Here is a 27,731-nt window from a genome sequence, read left to right as displayed (position 1 = left end):
GAGCTTGCTGATCCATTATGTGAAATAACTCAGCACTTTCACATTCACAGAATTCAATCCTTTGACTTAAGAAAAATTTATTTACTCGTGAAAAATAGCCCAAATAAACTGAAAATTTTAAAGTGTTTTTTTGTTTTGTTTTTTTTTTTAGACAGCCTAGGTTATCTACAGAGGTCAGTATACAGGGCTGAGGGCATCATAAAGCCTCTGTGCTGCCAGTTCCACCATTTCGCGAAGGGATTCGTCATCTTCACTTCCTGGCTCACAGTCAACCGTCTGGGAACAGAAAGAGAAGGATGTTACAGCTGGCACGCCCTGCTCCCTTTCAGCAAGCAACCAACTCTCTTGAGGGGAAAGGAAAAAGCAGTCGTGGAAATTATCAAGAGCAGCACTGTATGTTTTTCAGTGGTCTGCCAGTATGTAGAGGAGTTCGGAGAAGACCTAAGCAAGTCCTCTGAGGAAAAGGCAGCTTAATTTCGAGTCTCATGCTCAAAACTGCTATGTAAAATGTATTAAGTTTTGTGGATTACATTTCACTCTAAATCAAATAAAATCTCACAAGATTCAGCTCCTGGAGATTTCGTTTTATCTGTGAATTTGCTCACACTGTATTGGATTAACACTGCAAAGCACATGCAGTCACTAGAGGTACAGGCACCACACCAATGTTCCCACACACTTGATGATATTTACACAAAAATAATCCAAATATATTAATTTTTCAATAAAACAAATTTTCCTAGAGAAGGATGCCCACCCCAAATGTGAAACTTGATCTACATTCCTGACTGCTCTACCTCAGAAACAAAGGGCAGCATTTGAGTAGTAATACTGTTCTTGGTCCTGTGGCCTTTCTACACTCTAAGACTATACCTCCTTTAATTCAGGATTAACTTGTTACTCTTCTGATCAAGTAACTCTTTCCAACCATAAAGGTTTGGAGGAGAAAAGGCACTTAAAATAGCAAACATGTATTTAACATTATCTAGCAATGTTGTTAAAGTTACCTTAACTGTGAGAGCACTGTGTTGACATGGAAAAAATAAATCCACATGTCTCACCAGTCAGATCTACACTAAACAGCTTTTTATTTTAAAGCCACTGAAGTTTTATAAGATAGATATACACGTGAAGAAGGATGGAAGATCCGCCTTGTAAAATCTGGTTCACCATGGCACAAGCTTGCCATTGCCAACGCAGACTTGTACAGTAACTACTACAAAGATACACCCTGTTGTAACTGGACTGCCATTGGGGTCACTACACAAATCTTCTAACAATAATGACGAATTATAAAAATGAAATCAAACTTCTTGATTAAGCAGTATGCATTCTTTTCTAGTCTAGTTACTTTATTTCAAGAGTTCTTTCACAAGTCCTGTATTTTTCTGTACAAACTGAAATGCAGCAATGTTTATTAAAGAACTGAAAAGAGATGGCACAAGTTGTGTGTTAACCACTGTAACTCACTATTCCCTTAAGGCAATTAACATTCATTTGTTTTGTTTCAATAGGTAACAAATTTTTGGCAGGGGCAAACCTTTTTTTCTGGGCTTGCAGAACACCTAAAATATTTGCTGTGACCCCTTAAGGAGAGCATGTGAGAGCTACTCCATAGAATTAATTTATATTGTATTATTACTATGAATAGAAACAATATACAAGCTATGTTTAATATGTTACTAATAATGACAGAAAGCCAACACATTAAAATGCTTAAGAACATGAAGGACATGGCTTTAACCATTCTTTACAGTTTTACATTATTCAAATAACTAGGTTTGATGCTTCTTAAAGCACACTTCTAACATGCATGACATCCAATTCTGGACCAAACTAGTAAATTAATAAAGTATTTCGTTTTGTGAGTATTTCAGGCTTTAAATTTAGCTCCAAAAGGATCAAGATGACAAAAAAATTATTAGCAACATTCCTACTGTTCAATTATTCAGACCAGAGCCATGCTTTAAAAGCATTTAAAAAAAAATTGTGGGTTAACTCAGGGCTGCTGAAGAATACTGGGGATTTTCCCAATTGTGCTGCATTTGTTGCTTAAACACTGCTAGCATTTTTTAATTAAGAATGCTCTCTGTTCTGATACCAAGTACATTTCCTTAGCAAGTGAGTACATGACAGTGTAGGCAAGACAAGGGACTTGTGTGCCAGACAAGGGACTGCTCAACACAGCACACACAGAAGTGCTTTGCTTTACATACCCGAGTGTCCAGGGAAATGTTGGCAGTCTTTCCATCCACTGTGATGCACAGGACCGAGTCATCTTTGGAACTCACACAGTCCTCTCCAAACATATCCCTAAAGCAAAGATCCTGAGTGTAAGGTGTGGCCAAACAGCCAACTTAGGTTTTTCTATTAACCCTGGGGTCACTTTGTCAGGTGAGGATCATCTTTCAGCAACTATTATTTAACTCACTCCAATATAATTAAAAGTATCAATCTTTATTATGACAGAGGGTATCAAATAACAGTATTTTACCAAAATAATCTCATCATAAACAAAGGGAAGGATTCCTTTGATTTTCAAAGAGGCAAGATTTCTACACAAAAACCAGAATACACATCAGAGAAAGTTTTAAGAGAGATGTGATCCCAAGTTGTTTTTATTAACCATTTGTAGCATAATTTTTGGAGACAACTTAAAAATCTGCTTCTGGAAGATATAACTGGGCCCTGTATTCAAAATTTTAATGGTGCTGAGAACTGTTTACCATACCTCTTTCTTTACTTAATTCCTGACCTTCACAAAAATTAAGACTGAAGTAAATTTGCATGAAGTATTTTTATATAACTATCTTTAAACCCTTTTATAGTAAGACTATTCTATTTACATAATTAACAGTGCTTATTTTCCTTTAGAAAAACATATACCAACTTACTGAAGCATGATCTCCATTCTCTTCCTATATACATCCATATCTATCTTTTTGGAAATCTTATTTACTGCAGCTGAAAAGAAAAAAAAAAATTACTTTCACAGGCATTTACTGGGATTGAAAAATGGCTAATTGATAGATGCTATTCACAAACTGACTTTCCTGAAACACAATCCAATAACTAAAGATGTATGTTTAAACAATTTATTAAAAATGTATTAAAAAAACTATGAAAGTCAAGGAGATGCATACATTTCCATTATATATTTCTGTACTTACCATATTTTAAAATAAAAAATTTTGTAATTCACATTCTGACTTTTTACTTCTCCTGTTTATTGTTAACACGCATTACACCTACCTTTTTCATTGATGGATACATAAAACTTTAAGTCTTTTCAAAAACTGGTTTTTGGTACTTCTAAACCAGTTGAAGAATTCAGAACACGGTCGTAAGTTTCTGAGAAATTCCTTGAAAAGCTTTACAACTGCATGTGACCAAGCTTAAATCTTAATAATAATAAAAAAACCTGAATAAATATATTACAATTTACCATTCCATAGATAAGATGCAGTAACTGAACATACTAAAGAAGATTTAGTTTTATCCTGGAAATAAGGTAAACACAGGCACATGGTCAGCTAAGCAACAATAACTTAAGATATTAAAATATATTTTGTTAATATCTCTTTTGATCCTATGAACATACTGTAAAACACACAACTGCAAGAACTCTTTTGAATGTTTTTATCCCAAATAAAAACAAACAAAATCCTGAAAGAAGCCACACCTGACATTAGCTGACAAAATCAGCACCATAAAACAACATGGGAGATAATACTAAAAGACACATAAAAATACAAAGAATTCATTTCAGGGTGGTGGAGGATGGAAATCTAGGTACTGTCACTAACAAATCATACAGAGAAAGTGTGGACTATGAAAAATCAGGCTAAGGCAGATATTACAATAAGAAAAAAAAAACCCGGCAAAATAGCAAAATGGTTTTTTCCATCTGTATAAAGAAAAAAAAAAAAAGAGGAGGTCAAAGTATCATTCAAAAATAAAGCTTCTAGTTTTGGTTCATTTCATATAGCAGAACATGAGGACATGCTCAGAAGGTCTAATATATACTGAAAATTATCACAACCAAGATCAGAAAATTACACTCTGAATTTCTTTGGGTCAAGGTGACCCAAAATTTTTACTCCTGAACAAAGTAAGAACTGTTATGGGAATCTATAAACTCAGGTGAAAGGATTTTTAACAAATGTGCTGAGTCAGTTACGGAACTAAACACCTACGGAACACTGACTGCTATGCTCTTAGACAAAACTGTTAAAAGATATAATAAAAAGATGAGGGGTAATCCAGTGAAAATAAACACCTATTTATTCATATAGTCATAAAATGGCCTGTGTTGGGCCATACAAAATTTAATCATTATAAATTTTTTTTGTATAAGATTTAAAATTTATTCTAAATAAGGCCACATTTTCCACAGCCAGTTATTGGTTGCTATGTAAGAGAAAGTTTCCACAAATTAACGTGTCATAAATAATGAAGATCAACCTGTAATTCTTCTTTTTAAGTAGAAATTTTTACTCCCTAGTAAGTTCCATAAGGCAAGGAAATACAATAAGGGGACTGCATTCTATTGGAAGGCATTATTTCCCTCTAAGCTTGATTTAATAAAAAAAAAATAAAAATTGGAAGAAATGCTTCAGTTAAATAAACATACACTAAACTTATACCTTTCTGTATTTTGGGATTTGACTGAACTTCCAGTATCACTGTTGTCACAGTGTCTGCATACATATCATTAGCAGGATTTGCCACCCACTAGAAGACAAAAAAATATAAATTCACAATTTGGACTGAGTGAATAATGCAGTGTAAAGACAATATAATATTAATTGCATTCTCTTTTTTTCCTTCTCTCTGAATTCCAGCTTCAAATGTCTGTCATACATTTCACACCAAATGATTAACTACTTTTAACTGTGTGCACTCCAGTAACTTCCCATGAAAAATTCAAGCTTTTGAATGCTTCTGAGCACATTTACAAAATAATTAACTACCACAACTCTTTGGGGGAGGAAGGAACACCATTTGATGTTATTTTGAATTACTATCTGCCAAATGAAAAAAAGGGCACCAAATCTGCCATTATATTCATATGAGATACAGCAAAAAAAACCAACTGGCACTGGATAAATCAAATAACACAGGACCACAGCTCAAGGGGAACTTCGTTCTAGCCTTCGCTCTATTTGTCATACAACAGAAAATTCCTTAAAACATTGAATTCTTCATGGTATCTCTATGGTACTATTTTGAAGAAACTGGAGAACAAAATACTTCTTTCTCCCTCACCAATGCCCACCTCAAGGACTACCATGCCTGGTTCCTGGATCACAGTAATATTTTTGAAAACCTTCAGGGCTGGTTTTTGTTGGATTTCTATTTCTTCTACATCACCTAAGAAGTGACAACAAATGGTTAGCAATAATGAAATTATACTGGAAGCAAGACTAACTTTATTTGCATAAAAAAGTAGGTCAGTTTAAGAATAAGAGGGGTTGTCTGTTATGACAACTGCCCAGAATAGCTCACAAAATGGAACCCCATACTCTCTTCCCTTACATGACATTATTATTTTCTTTGTTCTGGATTCTTTGGGTTTTTTTATAAGTTAATATTGGCCATTTTACTTGGTTTGAATTCTCATATTTGACTAGCTTAGTACACTGAGTGAGTAGACCAACAAAAAAGAAAACACGTGAGAAATTCAGTTAATTCTGCTCCATTTGCAGAAGTAACCAGCTCTTACCCCCTTAAAAGGTAACACAGTGCTCACATAAGCATACAGCTTAAACAAAAAGGAAACTGTGTGCCTGGTAGCACTTGGGTTATGAAGACCTGAACCTCAACTGAATATAGGTGTTCTTTTCACTAGTGACATGAATTAGGATTCTGTCATTAGAGAATTAAAAAAATTCTGAGCTTTAAATCTGTGAAAGGAACCTGCAAGGCATGTGTACCTAAGATAGGAGCTACCCTAACACTTGAGAAAGCCAGAGACAGGCAGAGGGGATCATCCCAGTGTCAGGTTTAAATGGTTTCTCATCCAGGAAAAGCCAATTCATTCCTCTTGGGGAGTGCACAGAAGAGGCTGTCTGTCACCAAGGAGGGCAGAGCTCTTGTTTTGATTAATTGGATGACATTAACCATTCCATTTGGGGCTAGAGATACAAGATACAATTAATAAAGTTTTTATCAGAGTGGCCAGAGCACTCACTTTGAGGGCTGAGAGAGACAGAAATCAGCCTGTGCTCTATATTGCTATATGCTCATCACTTTGTAATATGAATACAGTAGAATCCCCCCCAAAGCTGTGTCACACTCATGAACTGGATCCGGCAGAAGCTGCATAGTCTAATGAAAGCTGTAAAATATGAAGAAATCTCCACTCAGAAGACCTCTGAAGACTGGAAGTTGTTTTAAAAGCTGGCCAGTATAAATCATGCTCACGTCCTCCAGAGTACGCACCAGTGAGTTTCTGCAGCTGGTAACAAAGCAGATTGAAAGGGCCTGTGTAGGGAATGGCCTGTGTCTGGGTCACTGTGCTCATCGCCAGGTCCGTGTAATCTGAAACCATTTTAAAAAGTACATGTTAAAAATCAGCCCTCTGAATTTACATCCTAAGAATGCCATTACAGATAAACAATGGCATCGACACATTTAAGACAAGAGGGCTGAAAAGGGCAATTTATAAAGAGGAAGGTGGAGCATCTATTATAAGATAAATAATACATTTGTGGTTAGGAAACCAGCTTGTTTTATTATCTTGCCTATTAGAGACAAACAATTAACTAGGGCAGCAGAACTGCTTTCCCCCCAAGCTCTCCTGACCTTAGATTTAATTCCTCTTCTGTTCTGAGACTAGATCAATTCCCTGAGTAATAAAATCATAGGAGGACTACACAAATATTTCCTCTGTTCTGTAGCTTTTTACACTAAAAACTAATGACATTTTAGCAAATGGTAGGACTATTGATTGAGGGTTTTTTTTGGTTCTCACTGGAATGTTTTATGCATATTCTTGCAGAGGAAAAGGTTTTAAGTAACCAGAAGGGAAACGGAATTTTGCTTGTTTTCTGTTAGAGAAAGGAAAGATTTTAAATTTGAGTGAACAATAAGTTAAACGCCTTTTGTCTCACTACAATAGTTCCGAACTTACGGCAAATAAGAAATAAAACTAAGATGTTCACTAATTGCTTATGAAACACAAAACTGCAGGAAAAATCCCAGAATTGTGTTTTAATGTAAGTGATTTAATGACACAGTAAGTTTCAATTACCCACTGATCACATCACTGTACTTACTGGAGAGATCACATGGAGAAAGGATGTGATAGTTAAAATTTCTTTTAACTAGGATTCCAGAAATTCTCTGTCCTTGCTCTGGTTTCTTATCTGCTAAAGATCCCATGACCTGGAGAGAAAAAGCACAAGGCATAGTGCATACAAGGCAATCTGAAGCATTCACAGATTCAAGTAATTGCGGACATGAAATATGGTTCTCTCAGAAAAATCAGAGTGTAAAATTAACTCTGAAAACAACAGAAGGTCAGAGTAACCTAGAAACTTTGAGACATAACACAAGAAAACTTTTTAAGAGTGAAGAACCAAAGAAAAACCCAAAACAACAAAAATCAACCTCAAAATAAAAACCCCTGAACCAAACCACAAATACAACTAAACACAAAACACTCACATACTTTGAGACCCTGAAAAACATGAAATTAGAAATAAATCAAAAATAAAGGCTAGGAAAATAACATGTAGTTTTTACACCAGAAGAAAATACTGTTCCCCATAGAAGAAAACATTGATTTCATACCTTGGCAAGTTTTTCTCCTCTGAAGTTTAATGTCACAGCTTCAGTATTCCTGGGATTATGAACTTCTATATGAACTTCATCATTATCCTCATACTCCCGTATCAATGCTGCTTTCAGTCTGGCCATTTCATTCTGCTCACCATGAACTAAAATCTATAAAAATGACAGTTTCCCTTTTAGCAGAAATTATTTGTCCAACCAGACATGTAAGCAAATTATCCAAGAAAACTTCCATATTATCTCATCTTTATAAAAATGCAATTCCATGAGATCACACTGTAGGAAACATGAACTCAATTGCAGTTGTGTCTGTGAATTCTCTGCATTATTCAAAGGGTGGGATTTCACAACCCTGAGTATTAGTTGAAAAATCCATGCTATCAAGCAGACTGCATTACAGAGATCCCATTTAAGTTTTCACACACAAATATATTGTTGTATTATGAAAGGGAAGTATTAATTTAAGTTCCACAGAAGCCTGCTATCTTCATATTTTTGTGTCTGTGTGTAGATAAAAACACACAATTCTGAGAGGATGCATCACAGTTCACAATTTTCTTAGCCAAGTCAATTGTCTTATGTGATAATTTTTTTCTTTCTTATCTGTGCTTGCACACTGCTTAACCACCAGTTTCAGATCCTAGTCCCCATTTTCATATTCTGGTCGTTCACACCTTCTTCCCATGATTTGCTCACACTTTTCCCTCAAAGTGTTGCCTTTGTCTTTTGCTATATGCACATACCTTCAACTGCTGTTTTCTTATTTTCTCGTTTATTTCAGGGCCAATTCCAATGAATTATTCTAATACTAGTGTTCACAACTCAGTGCTGTCCCATACTGCATCTTACTTGCTCAAAACACTGCTGAAACAAGTTTATGGTCTATACCATTGTCTGTAAAGTCATCCCCAGGAATCCCACATGCAGACACTCAACAAGCTGATTTTTACTTTGCTAAGATAACTTGACAAAAAATGATTAAAATCTTCACCTTTAATTATTCAAAGCACAGGGATGCTGGCTACTGCTAGACACCAGTCCCTGCCTTGACTCAAGGCTGTGAACTGGTTTGATGAATCCCACTTTGGAGAAATGGGCATGATGGATACTCACCACATGTGGAGGTTTCAGGGCCCGGATAAATTCACTAGTCTGTTGATAATCTGTGTGAGCAGAGAAAGAAATGTAATCCACAGACATCTTCAGGGGGAGTTTTTGCCCTGACATAGTTGTGATCTCTTCAGGTTCAGACATGATGTGCTAGAAAATAAAAAGCACCTTTTTATTTTTTTTAATTAAAAAAGTAAAGCCTCCTATAGACACCGTATAACTAATGTTTTGCATTTTAAAAAATCAATGAAATAATAGTGGCAGCCACATTAAATGTGAATCAGTGAAAAAAATCTCTCAAATTTCCCAGAAAACACACTCACACATGAGAAACACATGCACAACACACACTATTTCATCTTGTACATCCTCAGCAGATCTGGGGGCTCATCCTTCTTCCAGATAAATCTCTCTTTGTATCAAACCAGTAACAAGCGAATGATTTATATTTCTAAAGGCAAAATTAGATGCTGTGGTTGCCCATAGCTGCTGGAATTTGGAAGGATTTTATTCCCTACAGTCAGTGGCACAAGGTGCACAAGGCAGTTTGGTGTCTGACATATAAATCAAGTGTTATGCTTAATATCAACTTATCTAGAACTAGGATTAGGGCTATCTTCTTGAAAAATTAAGTAGTGGAGAGGTCTAAAGTACCAAGCATTCTTTCTCATTACAAGATAACTGCCCCTAGAGAAGATTATTCTATATAATATTACTGGAAATGACCATCTGCAAATTTTCTGTTCTTCTCATTAGTTTTAGCCAAAAGCAATCAGTTTTGACTACATACTCATACATACCCAACAATAATCTCAGTAAACCAAATAAAGACACTTGCTATTGACCAATTCTTTTAAAACCTAACAGGAATGCTACCTGTTATAAAGAGGTTGTGGTACATTAGCAGCTCACCTTAGCAAGAGTTCCTTCTACACAGTACCCTGCAATAATGACTCCATTTCTCTTATCTGTGCACCAGCTCTCAAACAGCTCTCTGGATAAGCCACTCTGCATCATACCTGGGGAAGCCATCACAACACTCGGGCCAATGTCATCAAAGTGATCCATACTCTAGAAAGACACCGTGAGAATATCAGAATATCACAACTCATTTAAATGAAGGACAGCCCAGCTGCACCCTTGAACAACGTGCAAGAAGGGCTCTATGTTCACAGATTATACCCCATCCTCACAAAAAGTGCCCTTTTCAGGAAAATTCCTTTTACTGATACCCACAAGGAGTAAACTGCAAGCACAGGGATTTATAGTGGAAAAACTATTGGGGCATAAGCTTCCCTCAAACAGCCCTCTAAGCACTGGAACAGCAGGTAATTAAGATATAAACCTGGACCTAATCAATATATTAGGATATTAAGGATATTGATTGACTCAGCTGATTAGAGCATGGTGCTAAAAACACACCAAGGTTGTGGGTTCAATCCCTGGAAGGGTCATTCACTTCAGAGTTGGACTCCATGATCATTGTGGGTCACTTCCAACTCTGAATATTCTGTGATATCAGGATATTAAACATGCAAACTATTCAGCAAATATGAGCTCTTCTGTCATGTTCACCTTTTTGTAAGAATCTCAAGCTTACCTTCAGATTACTAATATGCTTGAAAACAAAAGGATTGTTGATGTTAATTTGCTTGCGGATTTTGTCATTCATGGCATTGACGTATGTCTGATAAACTGCCATACATTTCTTTGCCAAAGAAGAAGCATAGTATATGGGGATATCATGGAGTTCAGGATGATTCTGCCAGTATTCATCTAAAACCCCAAAACAAACAAAAATAATAAAAACAAACAAACAAACAAACACACCAAAAAACCACCCCAGCCACCAAACAACAAAATTCCATCCGCAGGATTATTTCTAAAGTGTGTGCTTCTCAGAAACATTAGTAAAACAGATTTACCAGTGAGGTTTTTCATTTTTAGTACAGAAAATCACCATCACAGCCTCTTTGCTTTCATCTCCTTTTCTAAAACAGTCACCAGCTAGAACTGTATACAACCAGTAAAAACAAACAAACATGACAAAGGCAAATGTCAGATGCTTTTAGCAGGTCAAATTTCAATCAACCATCACCTTCAGCTACAAGGTATAAAGTACACATTATACTACACTAGTAAGTCCACATTTATGACAACAGAAGTTTTATTACACCTCTACAATAAAGCTCAACTATCCCTGTCAAATATTAATTATACATCCAAGAGCCAGGGACATCTGCATGCAGATTTGTTTCTGAGAATTCACTTTATGAACATTCTGTAAAACAAATCCATGCAGTTCAAGGTAAGAAGGAATCACTCAATTATTATCAAGCCTTCCTGTATAGCACCAACAGTTATATTTTACAAGCCCAACTGGAACAAAAACAAGAAAAGATTCTCCATTATGCACAACTTAGCTTATCATTGATGACAGTAGCCATGACCTTTCCTAAGCACAAAGAAGAGATCTGAATGCAGCTATACAAATGTAACTTATCCATTTTTTCCATTTGGATACAGTTCTGCTAGTCTGAAAGATATTTATGTTGCACAATTGAGGCACAATCATCCAAAAATAGCAGTACACTCTTTTGACTGTATTTGTGCATTTACAATGACATTACAATGTGCTTTTACCTAACATTTTTGATTTGCAGGCTAAGCTTCTCACAACATTTCAGAGGGGCTCACTGCCATGGCTACCTTAATAAGCTCAGGTGTAAGGTGGAAACAGCCAGTAAGAGATAACCAGTCACAAACTGAATTCATCATCATAATTTTCTACACCATAACACAGTATTTTTTTCATACAGTTACAGAAAGAAGAAAAATAAACACAGAAGCCTGCAGGCTCAACTGCATAGGCATGTGAAATGCAATTGCATTTTCTATCTAATTAAGCATTCAATTGCATGTCTAGCTCTCCTAGATTTATTTTCAAGCTTATCTTTAGAAACTCACTTTAATATCTACACACAGCAAAGACAGGCAAACAAATTACACCCTAATGGCTACACAAGGTTGAAAATGTTCAGTTTTTATGTTCTCTATAAATTAAAAATACCCCTGTAAATCAATGAGAAGTCGTAAATAATTCTAAACATCAAATACTACCCCATGCCTAGATCTGAATTTCTTGTTACCATTTGAATAGACAAGTAAGATATTTTGAAAAAAAACTAATTTCTAATACTGAGCTAAACCAAAATGAAAAGTGAGAAAAATCTCAAGTAGTGTAGGGAACACTTCATATTCAACACCCCTAAATATAAGCATTTTAAGCTTGAGATAGTTATCTTTTGATCTTGCCAGCCTTTGAATGAGCAGAAAGGCTAGTGAAAAAAATCACGTAACATAGTACAAATTAAATGTGCAAAAAGGAAGCAAAGAGGCCTGGGAATAATTTACTTTAAACCGTTTTTTTCTGAAGTACCTTGTAACAACTATCTATATATTTTATGTGAAGTAGCTTGTTATGTTCAGGAGTAATTCTCACTCATTTTTGTTCAAAAGCCTAATTTATTTTTCATTATTATCAGGACTTCAGAGGTGTTAAAAGTGTCTTCTATGGTCTTTTCCTATAAAGCATTTTTCATTCAGGTTTGTGAATTAAAGCGCAAAAATAGTAGAACTTTGGAAGAAAATATAGCCCTTTTTTTAGCAGTAGTTTAAGTAAAACAGTTGTTGTTTTAACTGGTTGTTTTTCTATTAGTAATAATTGTCCCTAATTGCTGAAATCCTGATTCAAAAAGATTTGAAAGCCAAGCACATATTACCACACCATCACCTCTTCCTTTCTAGATCTCCCATCCTACTTCACAAAGCAGAACTGCTGGTTGGTTTACTGGACTTTTTGCATTTGAACAAACATGCATTATATATTAAATCATCAGCCAAATAACACACCATAAAATTGCTGAAGAGCTGTTCAGGGAAAACATTCTAAAACCCTTTATGTGCCTTTCCATTAAGAGGAGCTGGGAAGGTACATACCTAAGATTAGGAGCAGCTCTTGAGCTCGACCCAGGGCAAACACAGGGATGAGACCTCGACCCCCTCTGTTCACGATGTCGTGAACAGTGTTGCAGAATCGCGCCTCCCGCTCTTCCCTCTTCTCATGAATGTGAGTGCCATATGTGGATTCCTGCAAATGGAGAGACAGAGCATTAAAAGGGCTGGCACAGAGAATAATTCCTGATCTTCTCTGAACCCAATGAAACATACTGGTGTTAACATGTTGGGGAGTAGAGGGAGACAGGTCAAAGAGAGGGAAAAGTCAAAGCCACCCCCAAGTTCCCAAAACCACCCGGCCAAGGCAAATAACCAAAGCTTCCCCTCTCCCAAATCCCTCCAAGCAATTTAGAGAGACAAATCCTGTTAGCACTAAAGAAGTTAGAGCTATTAATTTCAACACTTCTTTTAAGATATTTCAAATTTAACACTTATTTTCCTAACTGGAAATGCTGCCAGAGCTTTGATGATCACACTGATAGAACCCACAGTGGTACATGTGCCATGGTTTAACCCCACACTCAAAATATAGGAATTACAAAACATACAAGATTTTGATATGACTTAAAATTAGATTGTCAGTTACAGAGAACAGCTAGAAGGGACACATAAATAAAATAATTTCAAAAGTTCCCAGTGTTTGTTTCCAGCTAAAAGTATTACTCATAAAATTTCCCTTGAGTTGATGTTTTCCAAACATGGATTCAGAATAAAATAATTTCATTCAGAAAACAAAAATATGGATAGCACTCAGTGTACCTCCACCGAGGACAAATTCTTAACAAATCTGGAAGTAGGTTAGGACCTACTAAAAGAGACATCTGGTTAAATTTGTGTTGGTATAACACAAGTTGAAATCTAATAAATCTCCCATCTCAGAAAGGTTTGTCTACAGTCTTAAGCAGCTTCATCAGAAGAATTTTAAAATTACAATTAGACTTTTCAATACAATGGAAAGCAATGTTGGATTTCTGAACACCCAGGTATTCTGAATATTTAACACAAATCACTACCACTAAATCTCCACTCTCTTTGTCACTCTGTTTTGGCTTTAACTAAGTCATACCCCTAATCCATAATTAATCACTAACAGAAAGAAATAACTTTGCAAAACTTACAATTATAAGAATATCTGGTTTGATATTGGGAATCTCAGCTGCCATCAGGTGTCTGTCTTCCTGCCTTGAGAAATCACCTGTATATAACAGCTGTCAGAGACAAAGAGAAGCAGGTGTTCTGGTTATAGGTTCTACCAGTCAGCAGCCTTTAAAAAGTGTGCAAAGATGGTTTTAATGAATTTTTGATAAAAAGGTCAGCTGTACTTTAAATAAGACTCCTCTTATGTGAGCAGCACTTACAATTGTAGGTCAACAGTACTACAATACAAGTATTTAAATCTCAGTAGTAAAGGCTTTCCAAGCAGTACCATAATTCCAACAAAACCACGTAAACAATTATTAAGCTCTTATTTTTCATTTCAGATATCAAGGTACCATTTTCAGTCTTCTGCATACTTGCACTGAACACAAAGAAGTAAAAAGAGACATAAAATACAGCAACTCATAAGAGGAAGTAAATTGAAGATCAAACTGCATCTACATACCAGAATGCAAACATAATGAATAACCCAATGAAATTATTTATTTGAAATTATTTTAATTCTTTCAGATACTAAAATTAAGTCTGTAATTTAATTCATTTTCCAAATGGAATAATCATATTCCCCATTACACCAAGAAGTAATTTTAAATTGTTATTTAGTTTTAATAGATTCTTAACTGCACGGTGGAATGCAATTCTCTGCACCCAAACTGATGGTTTAAAAACTGACTTTTTTTTAATTTAACAATAATTCCATTGATGAAAATGTGAATAATAAATAACATACAGTTAGTCACAGCAGACACCTGGTCTGCCAGGTAAACTATTATCACAGGGAATTAATTAAAATAATGATATTGAAACCAAATCTATTTGAATCATGCATAGTAAGAGGGAAATCTTCATCATGCCTCAATCAGAAAAAAAAACCCAAAAAAGAAACACTAAGACATCTAAATTTTATTGTGATAATTGTAAACCCTATTCTATTTCTAGGATTTTTTGAAGTTAAAACTCATAATTCTCAATCACTATAAATGATGAACAAAGAGTAGCAAGCCTCAGAACCACTTTCTCTCTTCCCTCTTCAGGGCTGTGTGAAACCTTCCTTACACAGTGATCATCCTGCTGAACTCCAATTCATGAGATATGTTTCAAATATCTGGGTTTGGCACAGTACTGCCTATGACTATATAATTTACTTAATCTCTGTGCTTAAAATTAATAATCTCTTTTCTTTAGCTACTTTAGCATAGGAGTCTTATGAGAAAAATTTAACTCATATACATTGACAAATGCCATTTAAGCACTTGAGACAGGCAGGGACATAAATGAGAACTACAGAAACAAATACCTGTTCACAGATTTTACTAAAATGCATCTTACACACAACTGCCTCAGCTACCACCTGCCTCTGATCAGACCAACAAGGGAAACTACATGTTTAGTGGTCCCAAGTCTGAGTCTTGTCTTAGACTCCCATACAATCCAAACATCTTACCTGATCTGTGTCACTTGCCTGTTTTAATCAATGAGAAAATACATGTCCTAAGCCAAGGCCTCTCACCTTGACCTGAGTCCAAGTCTATTGGACAGCTCCAGCCACAGTGGTGGAACGTTAAGAGACAATAATAATTAATGACTACATTAGTACTCAGGCTTGATTTCAACTTTCAATAAAGAGAAAATACCTTCACACCAGCTATTTCAATCATAAACATGGCTGCTCCCAGAACATGGCCTGCGTGGTAGCACCAGAATTTGATTCCTGCCACCTCTTTCACTTCATGGAAGTTGATGGTCTCAATCTTGTCCATGCTTTCTTCCAGGTCTGTTTCTGTGTATAGCATGTCATCCGCTGAGATGTTACTGGATATAAGTGAAATGGCTAAATATCAGCTCATCTGAACAGCTGGAAAAAACATTTCCTGGGTTTTCCACACTGACAATTAAATTTCCATTCAGTAACACCACATCTCCTATGTTAGAAATCAAGTCCAGCTACTCTAATGTAGCTCACCTAAGGAGAGTTAAAGTATCCTTTTGAAAGGCCATGCTAGAATAGTCTTTTCAGTTAAGAATCTGCTCTGTATTTCTCAAAAAGTACCAATAAGATCCCCAGCGCTGGACAGAGATCTGTAACTTAGCTTGTAACAGTCCTCAAAAACCACATGGACCCATGATTTTCCTACCAGCCCAGAACAAACAAGTTAAAAGAGGATTGTTAATCAGGTTTCTGATCCAAGCTCAAAAGAGCTGAGTTGAGATATGCTCAGGACCATTGCGCTCACATGGAAATGATGTGTCACGCCATGAAACACAAGAAAACAAAAATACAAGAGAGTAAAAAAACCCAACACATAAGTAACACAGCATTCTTTCTATATTTAATATTTAATCTGACCTTGTCCTGAAGAGTGACTTTTATCTTTAGGAGCCTAAAATTCACTACAAACTATCCACGAAGCAGTAAGATGATTCATTAATTATACATGTAATGTTGCTACTTATGACAACAGCCAGGTTCATCCAGCTACTTTTGGTAGCTTTACCTTAAGTTTTCCATTGGATATTTAGGGGAAATAATTCAGGAAGAGAACCCCCCAGGTTAGCTTACCTGACTTTAACATAGTCTGAAAGCAGCCATCTGTAAATAGCTTTTGTGGCATGAGTCATAAATGTCCTTCCCTTAAAACTTGTTTTCTGTAAAAACCATGGCAAAGCCCCACAGTGATCTAAATGGAAGCTTAAAATAGATACACAAATCAAATTAATACATTCATATTACACAACACTAATATATAATATCTATAATTTACTATTTCACTGGACTAACAGGGTGGCATGAAAATCCAGAAACAGAATTTTCAACCTTGCTGTTAATTATGCAGTGTTCTGCAGACTAGTCACTAGAAACACAACCAAGAAAAGGTAAAACTAATGCAGGAAATTCTCCGTTAATTCCCAAGGTTTTACATGCATAGTATTAGAATTATTTTCTTTTTGTAATTTCCATATAAATTTAGAGGGAGAAAAGGAACAGCAACCAGGGACACTAAACGTCAAAGATACCAGAAAGCTACAAATATGATCCTAATTTTGCATGTTGCACACTACAGATTAAACATGATCCCTGAAAATTAAATTCTTTGTTCACACTTCTACTATCTTAAGAAACTACTTTTGAAATACAGGTAGAACAAACACATACCACAAAACTTCAGGATTTTATGAAGAGCTTTTTATTACTGATTACATCATTTAGAAACAGCTCTCCTCATCTCTCAGCCACTAAGCAATACTTAAACCACATTCAAAGCTTGTCTAAGTCTCCAAGAACTTTTTCAATTCAAAGCCAATAGAGCAAAAGACACAACCAATACCCTTCTGCAGTCTTTGTGTAGAAAACTCACTCCAGGAGCTATCACAACAGTGTTAAAGCAGGCCAGTTTATAAAACAGTCAGAAACCAGAGTGACTTCAGAGAAGAGCTGTAATGTCAAAAGTGAATGAACATCCTCAATGTTCAGTCCTTAATTCTAAATGGAGATGCTTCAAACTTTTTTTAAAACATCTCAAAACTAGAATTTTTCCATACCATCTAAATAACCCCTATTTTCAGCCTGTCTTAACAACCTACAAGTGAACACAGCTCAGACCATGATGTCAAGTTATCTGTGCTTTTAGGTGCCACTTACTGACTAATGAGGAGGAGATCAATCTCAGCTGGATCTATCAAATCAATGTAAGGAAGAGCATCCATTCCTTCCAGTCCAGGATGGATTCCACAATCAAGCTGAAAAATGAAAGAAAGTTAAAATTTCTAACAGAATGTATAAAAAACCCTCTTCCATCTTGGCTATGGTATATTAGTGACTGGTAATTTTTAGCATCACACACAATAAAGTTTTTTCTTCATTAAATGTTACTTTTAGCATTGGATTTCAAGCAGAATGATTTGGGTTGGAAGCACATACATTCTGTATGGGGATATGGTTTTATTTTACAGCACAGCCTTTGTGATGCCTAACATCATACATGCTACAGTGCTCCAGAACACCACAAAACGTGCCTTTTCTAGACAGTGTCTGACGTCAGTGCAGAGGCTGAATTTAACCTGCAACATCTCAGATCACTTCGGTGACCTGAAGTACCATACTGAGAGGGCATACAAATATATCCATGCAATAATTACCATTATTTTTCTTCCTTTAAACTCCAGAATGATGCATGACCTTCCTACTTCTTGGCCAGCACCTCTGCAAAAGGATATCAAAGTTATGAGGCCTGAAACAACCCACACCGCGCTGATGTAACTTCACCGGATGCCTTTACCAGGAGCAATTTCTCTGTAGAAATAAAAACTGCACGGCCCTTTTAAGCTCAGCTATGCAAAGTACCTGAACAGCTGTACTTATCTCAAAGGAAATGAGGCCCTGCGTAACGCAGCAGAAATAAAAACAACCTGTCTGAGGAAATTATTTTAGCCCCTTTTGTTTTTTACTGAGCACTCGAGTCTCAAACTATTGACACGTATAATTGAAGTCCACCTAAGTAAGAAATCGGGTGGAATAAGCCTGGAGTAGCATCTTCAAGCTGTCCCAAAAAGAACGCTTGTGGAGCTACCAGAAACACCCTCTGCCTGGAGCGGCACCTTCGCCAGGGGAAGAAGCGGCTCCCAGCGGTGCTGCCCCGGCCCCAGCGCGGCCCCCCCTGCCCCCGGCCCGGCGGCTCCCCCGGGCTCTCACAGGGGCCGGATAAGCAGCTGGTCGCTCTCCTCGGCCGGGATCAGCGCCTCAGCTTTGCGCTTGGCCGCCATGGCGCCGCGCTCCAGCCGCCTTCCGCCCCGCGCCGCGCCTGCGCCCGCCCCGTGCGACCCGGAAGGGCATCGGCCGCGGGAACGGCAGCGGGATCGGGAACGGGATCGGCATTGGCAGCGGGATCGGCATCGGCCGCGGGAACGGCTTCGGGAACGGGAGCGGCATCGGCAGCGAGCGGGGCCCGGCGCGCCCGGTGAGCAGCGGCCTCATCGCTCTGTCACTTGTCGGGTTATCGGCCACGGACGGAGGGAGGAACGGGGAGAGAAGCGAGGGCGGGATGCGGTGCTGCCCTGCCCGGCTTCCCAGGCCGCTCCCTGCATCCGCAGGCGCAGAGATGCTCCGCGGAAAGCCCGGGAGCTGCTGAGGGCTCGTGTAAGGCAGCCAGGGGGCTCCGGAGCAGTCGGTGTTGAGCCTCCTCCTCCTCGGCCGCTTAGAACCGGCAGACGCGCTCCTGGTGCGGCCGCAGGCGTTGTGCAGGAGGCGCTGGCACATCCGTGCTTGAAGCTGGGGCGGCCGGGGCTCGGGGATGTGCTGGGAACAGCCCTGCCCTGGGCACTGCTGGCTGCCGAGAGTGGCTTTTAGTCCGCCAGGGACCCAGTGTTTGCTTAGTAACGGACACAGCGGCGGCCTAGGGACTGAGACCCATCACCGCATCGCACATCTCGGCTCCGCTTTGTGCTTCTTCCATTATTTTCTGCAGTGTGAGCTGTCTTCCGTAGGCTGCCATCCCCCACTGTCCTCTTTCTTTCCACCTGCTCAAAGTTTCTGAAGTTTTGTAATGAAAATAATTGTTTCTGAAGCTGAGAAATAGGGTTTCGGAGAAATAGGGAGCCAGCATCTGTTACTTGACCCTGGCCAGCCAAATGTTTAGTGAAGCAGGGTTGTAGTAGGACAGGCACATGACATATGCTTCTGGAATGCGCTCAGAAGTCCCAGTAAATCAGTTCTAGTGCAGTACTTGTACCACTCATTTTTCTGAATTTTCACAAATATGTTAAGTGGTAATGGCGGCTTCTATGAGTATTCCGGTCAGTAGTTCTTCAAAAGTAGGTTGGGTTTTTTTTTTTTGGGCTTTTTGTTTGTTTGGGGTGTTTAGTCAGCGCGGGAGGGATGAGGGATAGATTTTGCTTTTTTTTTTTTTTTTTCTGGAAACACAGTCGTTGGAGCAGGGAATGTGTTGTATGCACTTTATAGGGCACATGGGCACTTAGATTGAAGTCACAAATAAAAATCACCTAATACATTTAGGTGGGAATATAAATTCTAAATTTTGCCTTATTTCTAAATCTGTTTGTGGATTATAAACTGACTTTTGCCACAGTCTGTAAACTAGGTAGTAGCCTTTTTTGGCAGTTCAGAAAGATAGGGAAGTTTTAGCAGAGAGCTTGAAGAACTTTCCCCAGTCACACGTGAAGAGCACCAGAGTAGAATTCCTACCTCCATTCACAGAGTCCTGTGCAAATTTCCGCTTTTGGTCCGCTTTGGATGCAGTCACTGGTATTTGCCTGGACCTCCTTCCCTTAATGATATGACAGGCTTTAATTTTTATTTTTTTCTACTTAGAAGATCTTCCTTGATCCAATTATGAAAAAATGTTTAGAAAAGGAAAAAAGCGACACAGCAGCAGCAGCTCACAAAGCAGTGAAATCAGCACTAAAAGCAAGGTAAGCTGAATGTGGTGTTTGTTCATTCTCTTTGTGAAGCACCTTGGTTTCTTACAAGTTACCATTTCAGGGGTTCACTTGCACTGATGGTAGGATGTGATTTCCATAAAATGCCATTTTCCACAAGGAGAACGTTCTACTTCGATTCCTCAGATTGCGTTATGAGAGTTAAAAATACATATCCATCATAAAGCCCATGGATTCTGAGATGAATACTTAGCCACTTCCACAGCAAATTGCACAAACACAAGATTTTCTGGCAGCACATAGTAAGGTTTGAAGGAAAATTAGTACATTTGTTCTTAAATTTTGTCTTTAAAGAGAGCGCCTGGTGCCAAGTACCAAGAATGAGTTTATTCTTCAGTACTTTTTGGTTTTCTCGGTATCTCTAAAAGTATTCTTAACTTTGAATAATGTGTTTGTTTTGTTTAATCAGTTTTGGAATGATCAGTTGAAAATTCTGGATTTTCCAAGGTGCTGTTTCTGCTGTGTTATTTCAAGTATTGGTGACAAGCATGTAGTTGTCAATTACTTCATGTAAAAATGCAGTACAAGACGAGTTTGGACATAACCCTAAGGTTTATTTTTCCTTTTTCTCTGGACATAACCTTAAGGTTCATTTTCTCTTTTTCTGTCATTTCCTCCTTTTTTCAAAATATCTGTGGACTTCTCAAGGGTTTCTGATAAACTTTTATCAGTCCAGTCTGCATTGAGGCAGAAAGAACATCAGGAAAGAAACAGGTGGTATTTTTTTTTTCTCCCCATTTTCCAGTTCTGCTGAAGTAACTGGAACATAAAATGTAGGGTTAAAAAAAAAAAGAATAATTGAGGCAGGACATCTAGAAGTGCATTGTTAACACATTCTCAGTAGCTTTCTTCTGATGATGATTTTTTATCTTAGTCTGTAGATTCCAGTCTTGGGGGACTTTCAAGGTCTAGTACTGTGGCCAGCCTAGATACAGACTCCACAAAAAGTTCAGGTATGTAATCAGAGCTTGAGCAGGTCTGGATGGAGCAGGATTAACTTTGTGTCTTTGTATAAAACGGCAAAAAACGGAAAAGCTTAAGACAGGTATTTTCAGTAATCTGCTGTGATTCTGTGTTCAGTGATATGTTGTAATCAGGAGTGAATCTATTAGGTGGCTTGGTGATTCATGCAGGCACAGCCTTAGGCCTCTATTATTAATAATTCATCTAGGATTTAGTCACTGTTTTCAAAGTGAAGTGTCTGAGGAAGAACTTAGTTGTGTTACCAGTCTGTTACCAGCACAAATCATGTACAGCTTTTTGGATGGCTGTTTTCTGCTTTTCTATGTTTACATCTACACCAAAATAATGGAAATAACATTTGATTTTACTTGTTTACGAGATTACACTGTATCACTGTTCGACCAAAGAGTTAATTTGAAATAAATAGACATCAAAAAGTAGAACCAGCTTTTTTATGTTTTCTGATTCAAGGTTTTTAACTCCAAATTTGAATTGGTATAAACAGTGCCATATCATGGGTGCGTATGAAACTGTTGCCTTTACCAAGGTCTATTCTAAATCAACCCAGTACGTGTCATTAAAGAGGAGTTAATACACTATGATAAGTGTTTGATGAAAGTCTGCAAAATTAGGGAATTTCATATGTTAGCCCTGTTAACAGCAATTAGAATAGCATTACAGTTCTGCAAGTCTTCAGAATGGCTTTGTTTTACTTTGTTGCAGGACAAAGCAATAGTAATTCTGATACATGTGCAGAATTCAGAGTTAAATATGTTGGTGCCATTGAAAAATTGAAATACAATGAGAGCAAAAGTCTTGAAGGGCCACTGGACTTGATAAATTACATAGATGTTGCACAGGTAAGTGGGTTACAAAAGGCAATACCAAAAAAGTCAAAACATCTTAAACTTAGGTGTGTGTTTATTTTATTTATCCTGTGGTTTGACATCTGTAAATTTTAGACTTACTTGAAGAAAGTGGTATACTTAACCTATGAATCTCAAAAGACATCACAGTTCTATAATTTTAATTAACTGGAGATGCACCTAGAGAACTGTTCTGCAGAAGCAGGCTAAGAGCCAAGGCCCTTTTCATGAGTCCTTATGGAACAAGTCCCAGCTGAAAGCTGTTGCATTGCCTCCAGCACTATTAGGATTAGTATCCAGGAAGGAATATCTCCTCAGATTCTTCAGTAGTGTCAAGTTTTCCCATAGAGGAAAATGTCAAGTTTCTGCTTGCAATCACTCATGAACCTGTGACCAAAGAACCTGAATAATATTTGGGTCATCCTTGCCAAGCTCTGGTTGCGTGTACTTACTCCTGTACTAAAAGCCATAACTGGTTGTTCTCATTAGGTAGCTGATTATATATTTTTAAAAGCATGGAATGTCTGTTTATTGTGCAGCAACTTGATCTTTCTGAATATGTGCTAAAACCATTTTTGCAGCCAAACAATAAAAGTGCTGCCAGTGGAACACAGATCACCTGGGTCAGTGCAGCAGGACAGGCCATGCATGATTTTTCAGCCAACCTTATTTGACCATAGGGCCAAACTCTCCCCTGAAATGATAAATTCCTTTTTGGAACCATGTAATATTTAGGGTAGAATAGAGCAGGATGGAATAGAGTGTTTCTGCTGGAAGTGACCCACAGTGACCACCGGTCCAAATTGCGTGACCACTTCAGGGCTGACAGACAGTTAAATGTGTTGTAAAGGGCATTGTCTAAATGCCTCTTGAACACTTGACAGGTTTGGGGTATTAACCACCTTTCTAAGAAGCCTGTTCAAGTGTCTGGTCACCCTCTCAGTAAAGAAATTCTTTCTAATGTCCAGTCTCCCCTGAATGTACTTCACATAACACTAAGAGACTGGGCGAGTGTATGAGCGCTGGGCCGACCCCGCACAGCAGGATCTGAGCAGGATTTGTGGTGACCCAGTGCACCCAAGTACACATAACTATGTTTGCTGTTATGTATCTTTATTTTTCATGTTCTTCTGTCTGCACTAAAGGCTTTTGTTTGTTTCCCTCCAAAGCAAGATGGAAAGTTACCTTTTGTTCCAGGTGAAGAGGAGTTTATTATGGGAGTTTCCAAATACGGCATTAAAGTTTCCACATCTGATCAGTATGTAAGTGCTTCACCCAACTTGTCTTTCTGATGAGAGCTGAAAAGTGCTTTCATTTATTTCTCTGGTAGATGATCTGTGTGACCAAAATGTCATTTCTAGCTCTAAGTAAAAGTCAAACAAACAAGCTCTCCCAGCAGCACTGCTTTATGTCGTATCTCCACAGCTGTGTTTTCCTGGTAGGATTTATGACAAAAAGCCATTCCTTTTGAGACAGAGCACCAGAAGAATGGCAATCAAGCCTTTGGTAATGTTCTTTGGGCACATATTCCTTCCTCTGTGGCTGTCCTGCCATTATTTAATGGGGGAAAGTAGTGTGACTGTGGCAGCCAAAACCATATGTTCTTCAGCCCAAGTTAGTAAGGCAGTTCCTCTTGGTGTTTCTGTGAAGAGGGAAAAACAAAGGATGGGGTTTTTCTACGAATACCTGAGCTGCCCAGCTCTTTTAAGTTCCATCCTTCCACTCCTAAACCAAGAGTTAGAGTTCACTCCAGCATTAAAGCCTCATGATTCCACTTTATTGATCAAGCCTACTTTTTGTTTGCATCATTTCCTACATGTAGTTTATTTTCCTTTAGTGCACTTCAAGTAGCTTCTTTGCTAAAAATAAAAATCCGGTCTCTTCCCCAGGGCCCTCCATTTGCCTTTGTGTAGCTTTGTGTTGCAGCCATGTGGTTTCCTTCTGGTTGCCTTCAGAGCCCCAGATACCATAAATACTTGGCCTTATGAAGCCTTGACCCATCAACAACCCAGCAATGCCTGTTCATAAAAGCCTCAAGTATGAGCATGGATAATAGAATTGCTTAATAGTTGAATGCTCTGAAGAGAGCCAAAAAGTTTTCCTTGGTCCCTTCAGAAAATAAAACACTTGTTTCTAATGCCTGGCAGGAAGGGTAGTACTTTTTACTTAGACTTTGAATTCTATTGAATTCTGTTTTTGCACTCCTAAATCCTTAATTCTCATGAAAAACATAGGTTATGCTATTATTTAAATTCCTTTGTGCTTTGATAAAGATCAAATAGCTAATTTAAGACTTTCATGCATCACTTTTCTGTCTTCAATCTGAAAGCACGCACAAGCAGATAAAGCCTTTTGTGGTTAAGCTAGCTTGTACTGACAATTTATTGTATTACATTGTTCCCCAAATTCTGGCTTTTTACATCTGTGTCACTGTGTGTCATTTAATTTGTCCTTCATTGTGTTAGTTCACTGAAGTTTTTTCACAGAGTTCCAAGATATGGAAAGGATGGGAAGAAATTAATTTGCAAGGAGACCGTACTCAAAAGAATTCTTTTAGTGATAATCCACATACACTTTAGCACTGTAGCAAGTTCCAAGCAAGCAACCCTTGGGAGTTACTAGTAATTTGGTGAACAGTCTTGGCATCTTTCTTACAGAGATGGGAGGGTGGATCCAGTAAGTTCCAGGCAGGCTCCAGCTGCCGAGTATGGTAGATGCTGATTGTGAGAGCAACATGAGCAATGAGCTGAGTGAGCATCAGGATGGAGACGTTTTTCAGCAAGATGACTTTAGGGCTCTGGTGAAGGGCTCTCCCTCCAGCATTTTGAGGCAGGCAGCAAGCTCACTGCTCATTTTTACAGCTTCTGTATCAAAGTGGGCATTTCTTTAGACCATTCAGCTGACAGAACACAAAAACAGAGTTGTCTAGAATTCCTAAGACCCTGGAGATGGTATGACTGGAATAGATCAGATGAGTATGATCAGAGGGCAGGATGACTGGAGAAGAAGGGCTTTGTGTAGGGTAGACCTTGTACTGGGGGTCTTCTGCCAATCCCTTTCTGGAATGGCCAAAATCAGAAGTGCTGGGACTATGGTGGAAATCCTGCAGCTCTGATGGAGAGTAGAATTCTCCCAGATGAGATCTATGGAAGAGTCAGGACACATCCTGTGGCTTAGGTCACAAACAGCCTGGCTACAGCCATGTGGCTACTGCCCCCCAAAGCAAATGACCTTGTCTATATCCTCTTCTGGGAACAGATTCTTGTGTGTATCCTTGCCAAGACTGAGTCAGGGGATTGTCTGGAAAAATCCTGGGAAAGTAAGAAGTTGCTTTAAGTTACCTCGGTGCCAGAACAACAGTGTCCCACCTGTCACAGAGGGCTAGTGAGGGTGGGAAGCGAATGTGCACTTGCAGATTATGGCCAGGAATGTCATCATAGAGTCATGGGAGGGGCTGAGTTGGAAGGGATCTGAAAGATCCTCTATTTCCAACCCCCCTGCCATGGGCAGGGACACCTCCCACTGGACCAGGTTGCTTAAAGCCCCCTTCAGCCTGACCTCAAACACTTCTAGGGACTGGGCATCCACAGCTTTCTCTGAGCAACATGTTACAGTGCCTCCCATAGTAATGAATTTCTTACCTTAAATTCAATAACCTACTGCAAATCTACTCTGTTTCAGCTTAAAGCCATTTGAACACCCTTTTTTTTCACTACATGCCCCTGTAGAAAGTCCCTTTCCTGCTCTCTTGCAGGCCCCCTTCATGTACTAGAAGGTACCCCAAAATCTCCCCAAGAGCTTTCTCTTCTCCTGGCTGAACAACTCCAACTTTCTCAGCTTGTCTTCATAGTCCGCGTAGGAATACGGACTTCTAAAATAGAAGCAAAAATTAAAGCTAAATCTGTGCTTAACCACCACTTTTTAAAATCTTGACTAAACTCTCAAAAAGAAATAATTTTACCAAGGAAAACTTTTCTCCTATAAACAAATCTGAAGTATTCTTTTGTAAGTGAGATTAAAAATGTGGAAAACCGAAAAACTGTTGCACTGTTCCAGAGTAACTTTTATTTGCCATGTGCTTTCAGGATGTGTTACATAGGCACGCTCTCTATTTGATTGTACGGATGGTGTGCTATGATGATGGTCTGGGAGCAGGAAAGAGTTTACTGGCTTTGAAGACAACAGATGCAGCCTCTGAAGAATGCAGCCTCTGGGTATATCAATGCAATAGTTTGGTAAGAGTTTATGCTTTCAATATTTAAATTAAGTATTGGAATTCTGATTGTAAAGGGAGATTCTAAAACCCAAGGCCCTTGTGAAGGCTTTTTGGCAGTAGGATCGCTTAATTTAAAAAAAAAAAAAAAAAAAAAAGTATAAATGTGTGCTGGTTGAGGAGGGGAAAACAGCCCTGCTGCCTACATTGGATCAGCTTTGAGGAAAACACCTACATGCCCTAAAATTGTCAGTGATTGTACTCACCTGAGAAAGCTCTCTCCAGTCCAAAGAGTGCTATGGCAGCTCCTATGGACAATCTCCACTTGTACTTCCAAAGACAAAAACCTCTTAATATATGGAGCAGGAAAGGATGGAGTAACAATTCTGGTAATGGAGGATTCAGCCATATTTTTAAGCAAGGGAGGTGATCCCTTCTTATGAGTAGGAGAATTCATTATCAGGATGCTGTGATGACACAGACCCTTGTATGGCAGCTCTGGAGGAACATAAGAAATTACATTCTCAGTGCTGGTGCCGTGCTATGCTGACAGCCAGCAACTCTGACTTGGTTCAAAAGAGCTCTTGTAAGACAGCTTATATGTGCCATTGCAGGCCAGACAGATGATATCTGCTCTCACAACGCAAAATGAAGGACCCATTCTGCTTAAAATGAGTTTTGAGAAGTTTAGAAGTTCTTCAGAAAGCCTTAACGTGTGTTTGGGGTTTTTAGGAACAAGCACAAGCCATTTGCAAAGTGTTGTCTACAGCCTTTGATTCAGTTTTAATGTCGGAGAAGTCCTGATTTCCTTCGGCAGCAGTGTTTGTGTGGGAGGCACCGGGGCTCCTCGTGACACCATGGACAGCTTGGAGCCACACACAGCCCTGGGAAAGAATCACTGTGCAAAAGAGCCACACAGCCTTGCACATGGTACTCTGGATTCCCCAAACATGACTTGAAGATTCCATCTTCAGGACATTACAGGATTTTATATTTAACACAATTTCCCTTTTTCCTAAATCATGTTTTGTATGTTAATGTCAATATTGCAGAAATGTAAAATAAAACTGACACTTGCTTCTACCTCATTGTCTGAGAAACAATTAATTAATATAGACTTTGATTCTGCTTAATCCAAATATTACAAGAAAACA

At 38.3% G+C, this 27,731-nt stretch overlaps 2 protein-coding genes across 4 annotated transcripts; one reads left to right on the top strand and one right to left on the bottom strand.

Annotated features, from left to right (window-relative positions):
• Positions 1-52: 52 nt before the first annotated feature.
• Positions 53-18,895, bottom strand: CPSF3 (cleavage and polyadenylation specific factor 3). Its single transcript, XM_005521930.3, has 18 exons — positions 18,773-18,895; positions 18,220-18,283; positions 17,723-17,820; positions 16,643-16,771; positions 15,717-15,894; positions 14,043-14,132; positions 12,907-13,057; positions 10,508-10,683; positions 9,820-9,978; positions 8,911-9,057; positions 7,798-7,950; positions 7,281-7,389; positions 6,445-6,543; positions 5,279-5,373; positions 4,647-4,734; positions 2,895-2,964; positions 2,217-2,313; positions 53-276 (listed from the first exon to the last, which is right to left on the bottom strand). The coding sequence occupies exons 1-18, from the start codon at positions 18,841-18,843 to the stop codon at positions 175-177; spliced, it is 2,076 nt and encodes a 691-aa protein (XP_005521987.2). The 5' UTR covers positions 18,844-18,895; the 3' UTR covers positions 53-174.
• Positions 18,884-27,660, top strand: ITGB1BP1 (integrin subunit beta 1 binding protein 1). Of its 3 annotated transcripts, XM_088052377.1 has the most exons (9): positions 18,884-19,037; positions 20,408-20,508; positions 21,184-21,249; position 21,313; positions 21,410-21,488; positions 22,222-22,358; positions 23,534-23,626; positions 26,450-26,599; positions 27,310-27,660. In XM_088052377.1, the coding sequence occupies exons 2-9, from the start codon at positions 20,429-20,431 to the stop codon at positions 27,379-27,381; spliced, it is 678 nt and encodes a 225-aa protein (XP_087908503.1). In that variant the 5' UTR covers positions 18,884-19,037; positions 20,408-20,428; the 3' UTR covers positions 27,382-27,660. The 3 variants fall into 3 exon arrangements, with proteins under 3 accessions (XP_087908503.1, XP_005521932.1, XP_087908502.1); XM_005521875.3 differs by lacking the exons at positions 21,184-21,249; position 21,313 and having other exon boundaries at positions 18,885-19,037; XM_088052376.1 differs by lacking the exons at positions 21,184-21,249; position 21,313 and having other exon boundaries at positions 18,927-19,037; positions 20,411-20,508.
• Positions 27,661-27,731: the final 71 nt, after the last annotated feature.

The sequence above is a fragment of the Pseudopodoces humilis genome, chromosome 3, assembly GCF_049639895.1.
Source record: "Pseudopodoces humilis isolate 2021_Gansu_Grassland_sample_001 chromosome 3, ASM4963989v1, whole genome shotgun sequence".
In the NCBI taxonomy this organism is placed as follows: domain Eukaryota; kingdom Metazoa; phylum Chordata; class Aves; order Passeriformes; family Paridae; genus Pseudopodoces; species Pseudopodoces humilis.
The sequence above is the reverse complement of the archived record's forward strand: the minus strand, read 5'-3'. Positions and strand labels throughout refer to the sequence as shown.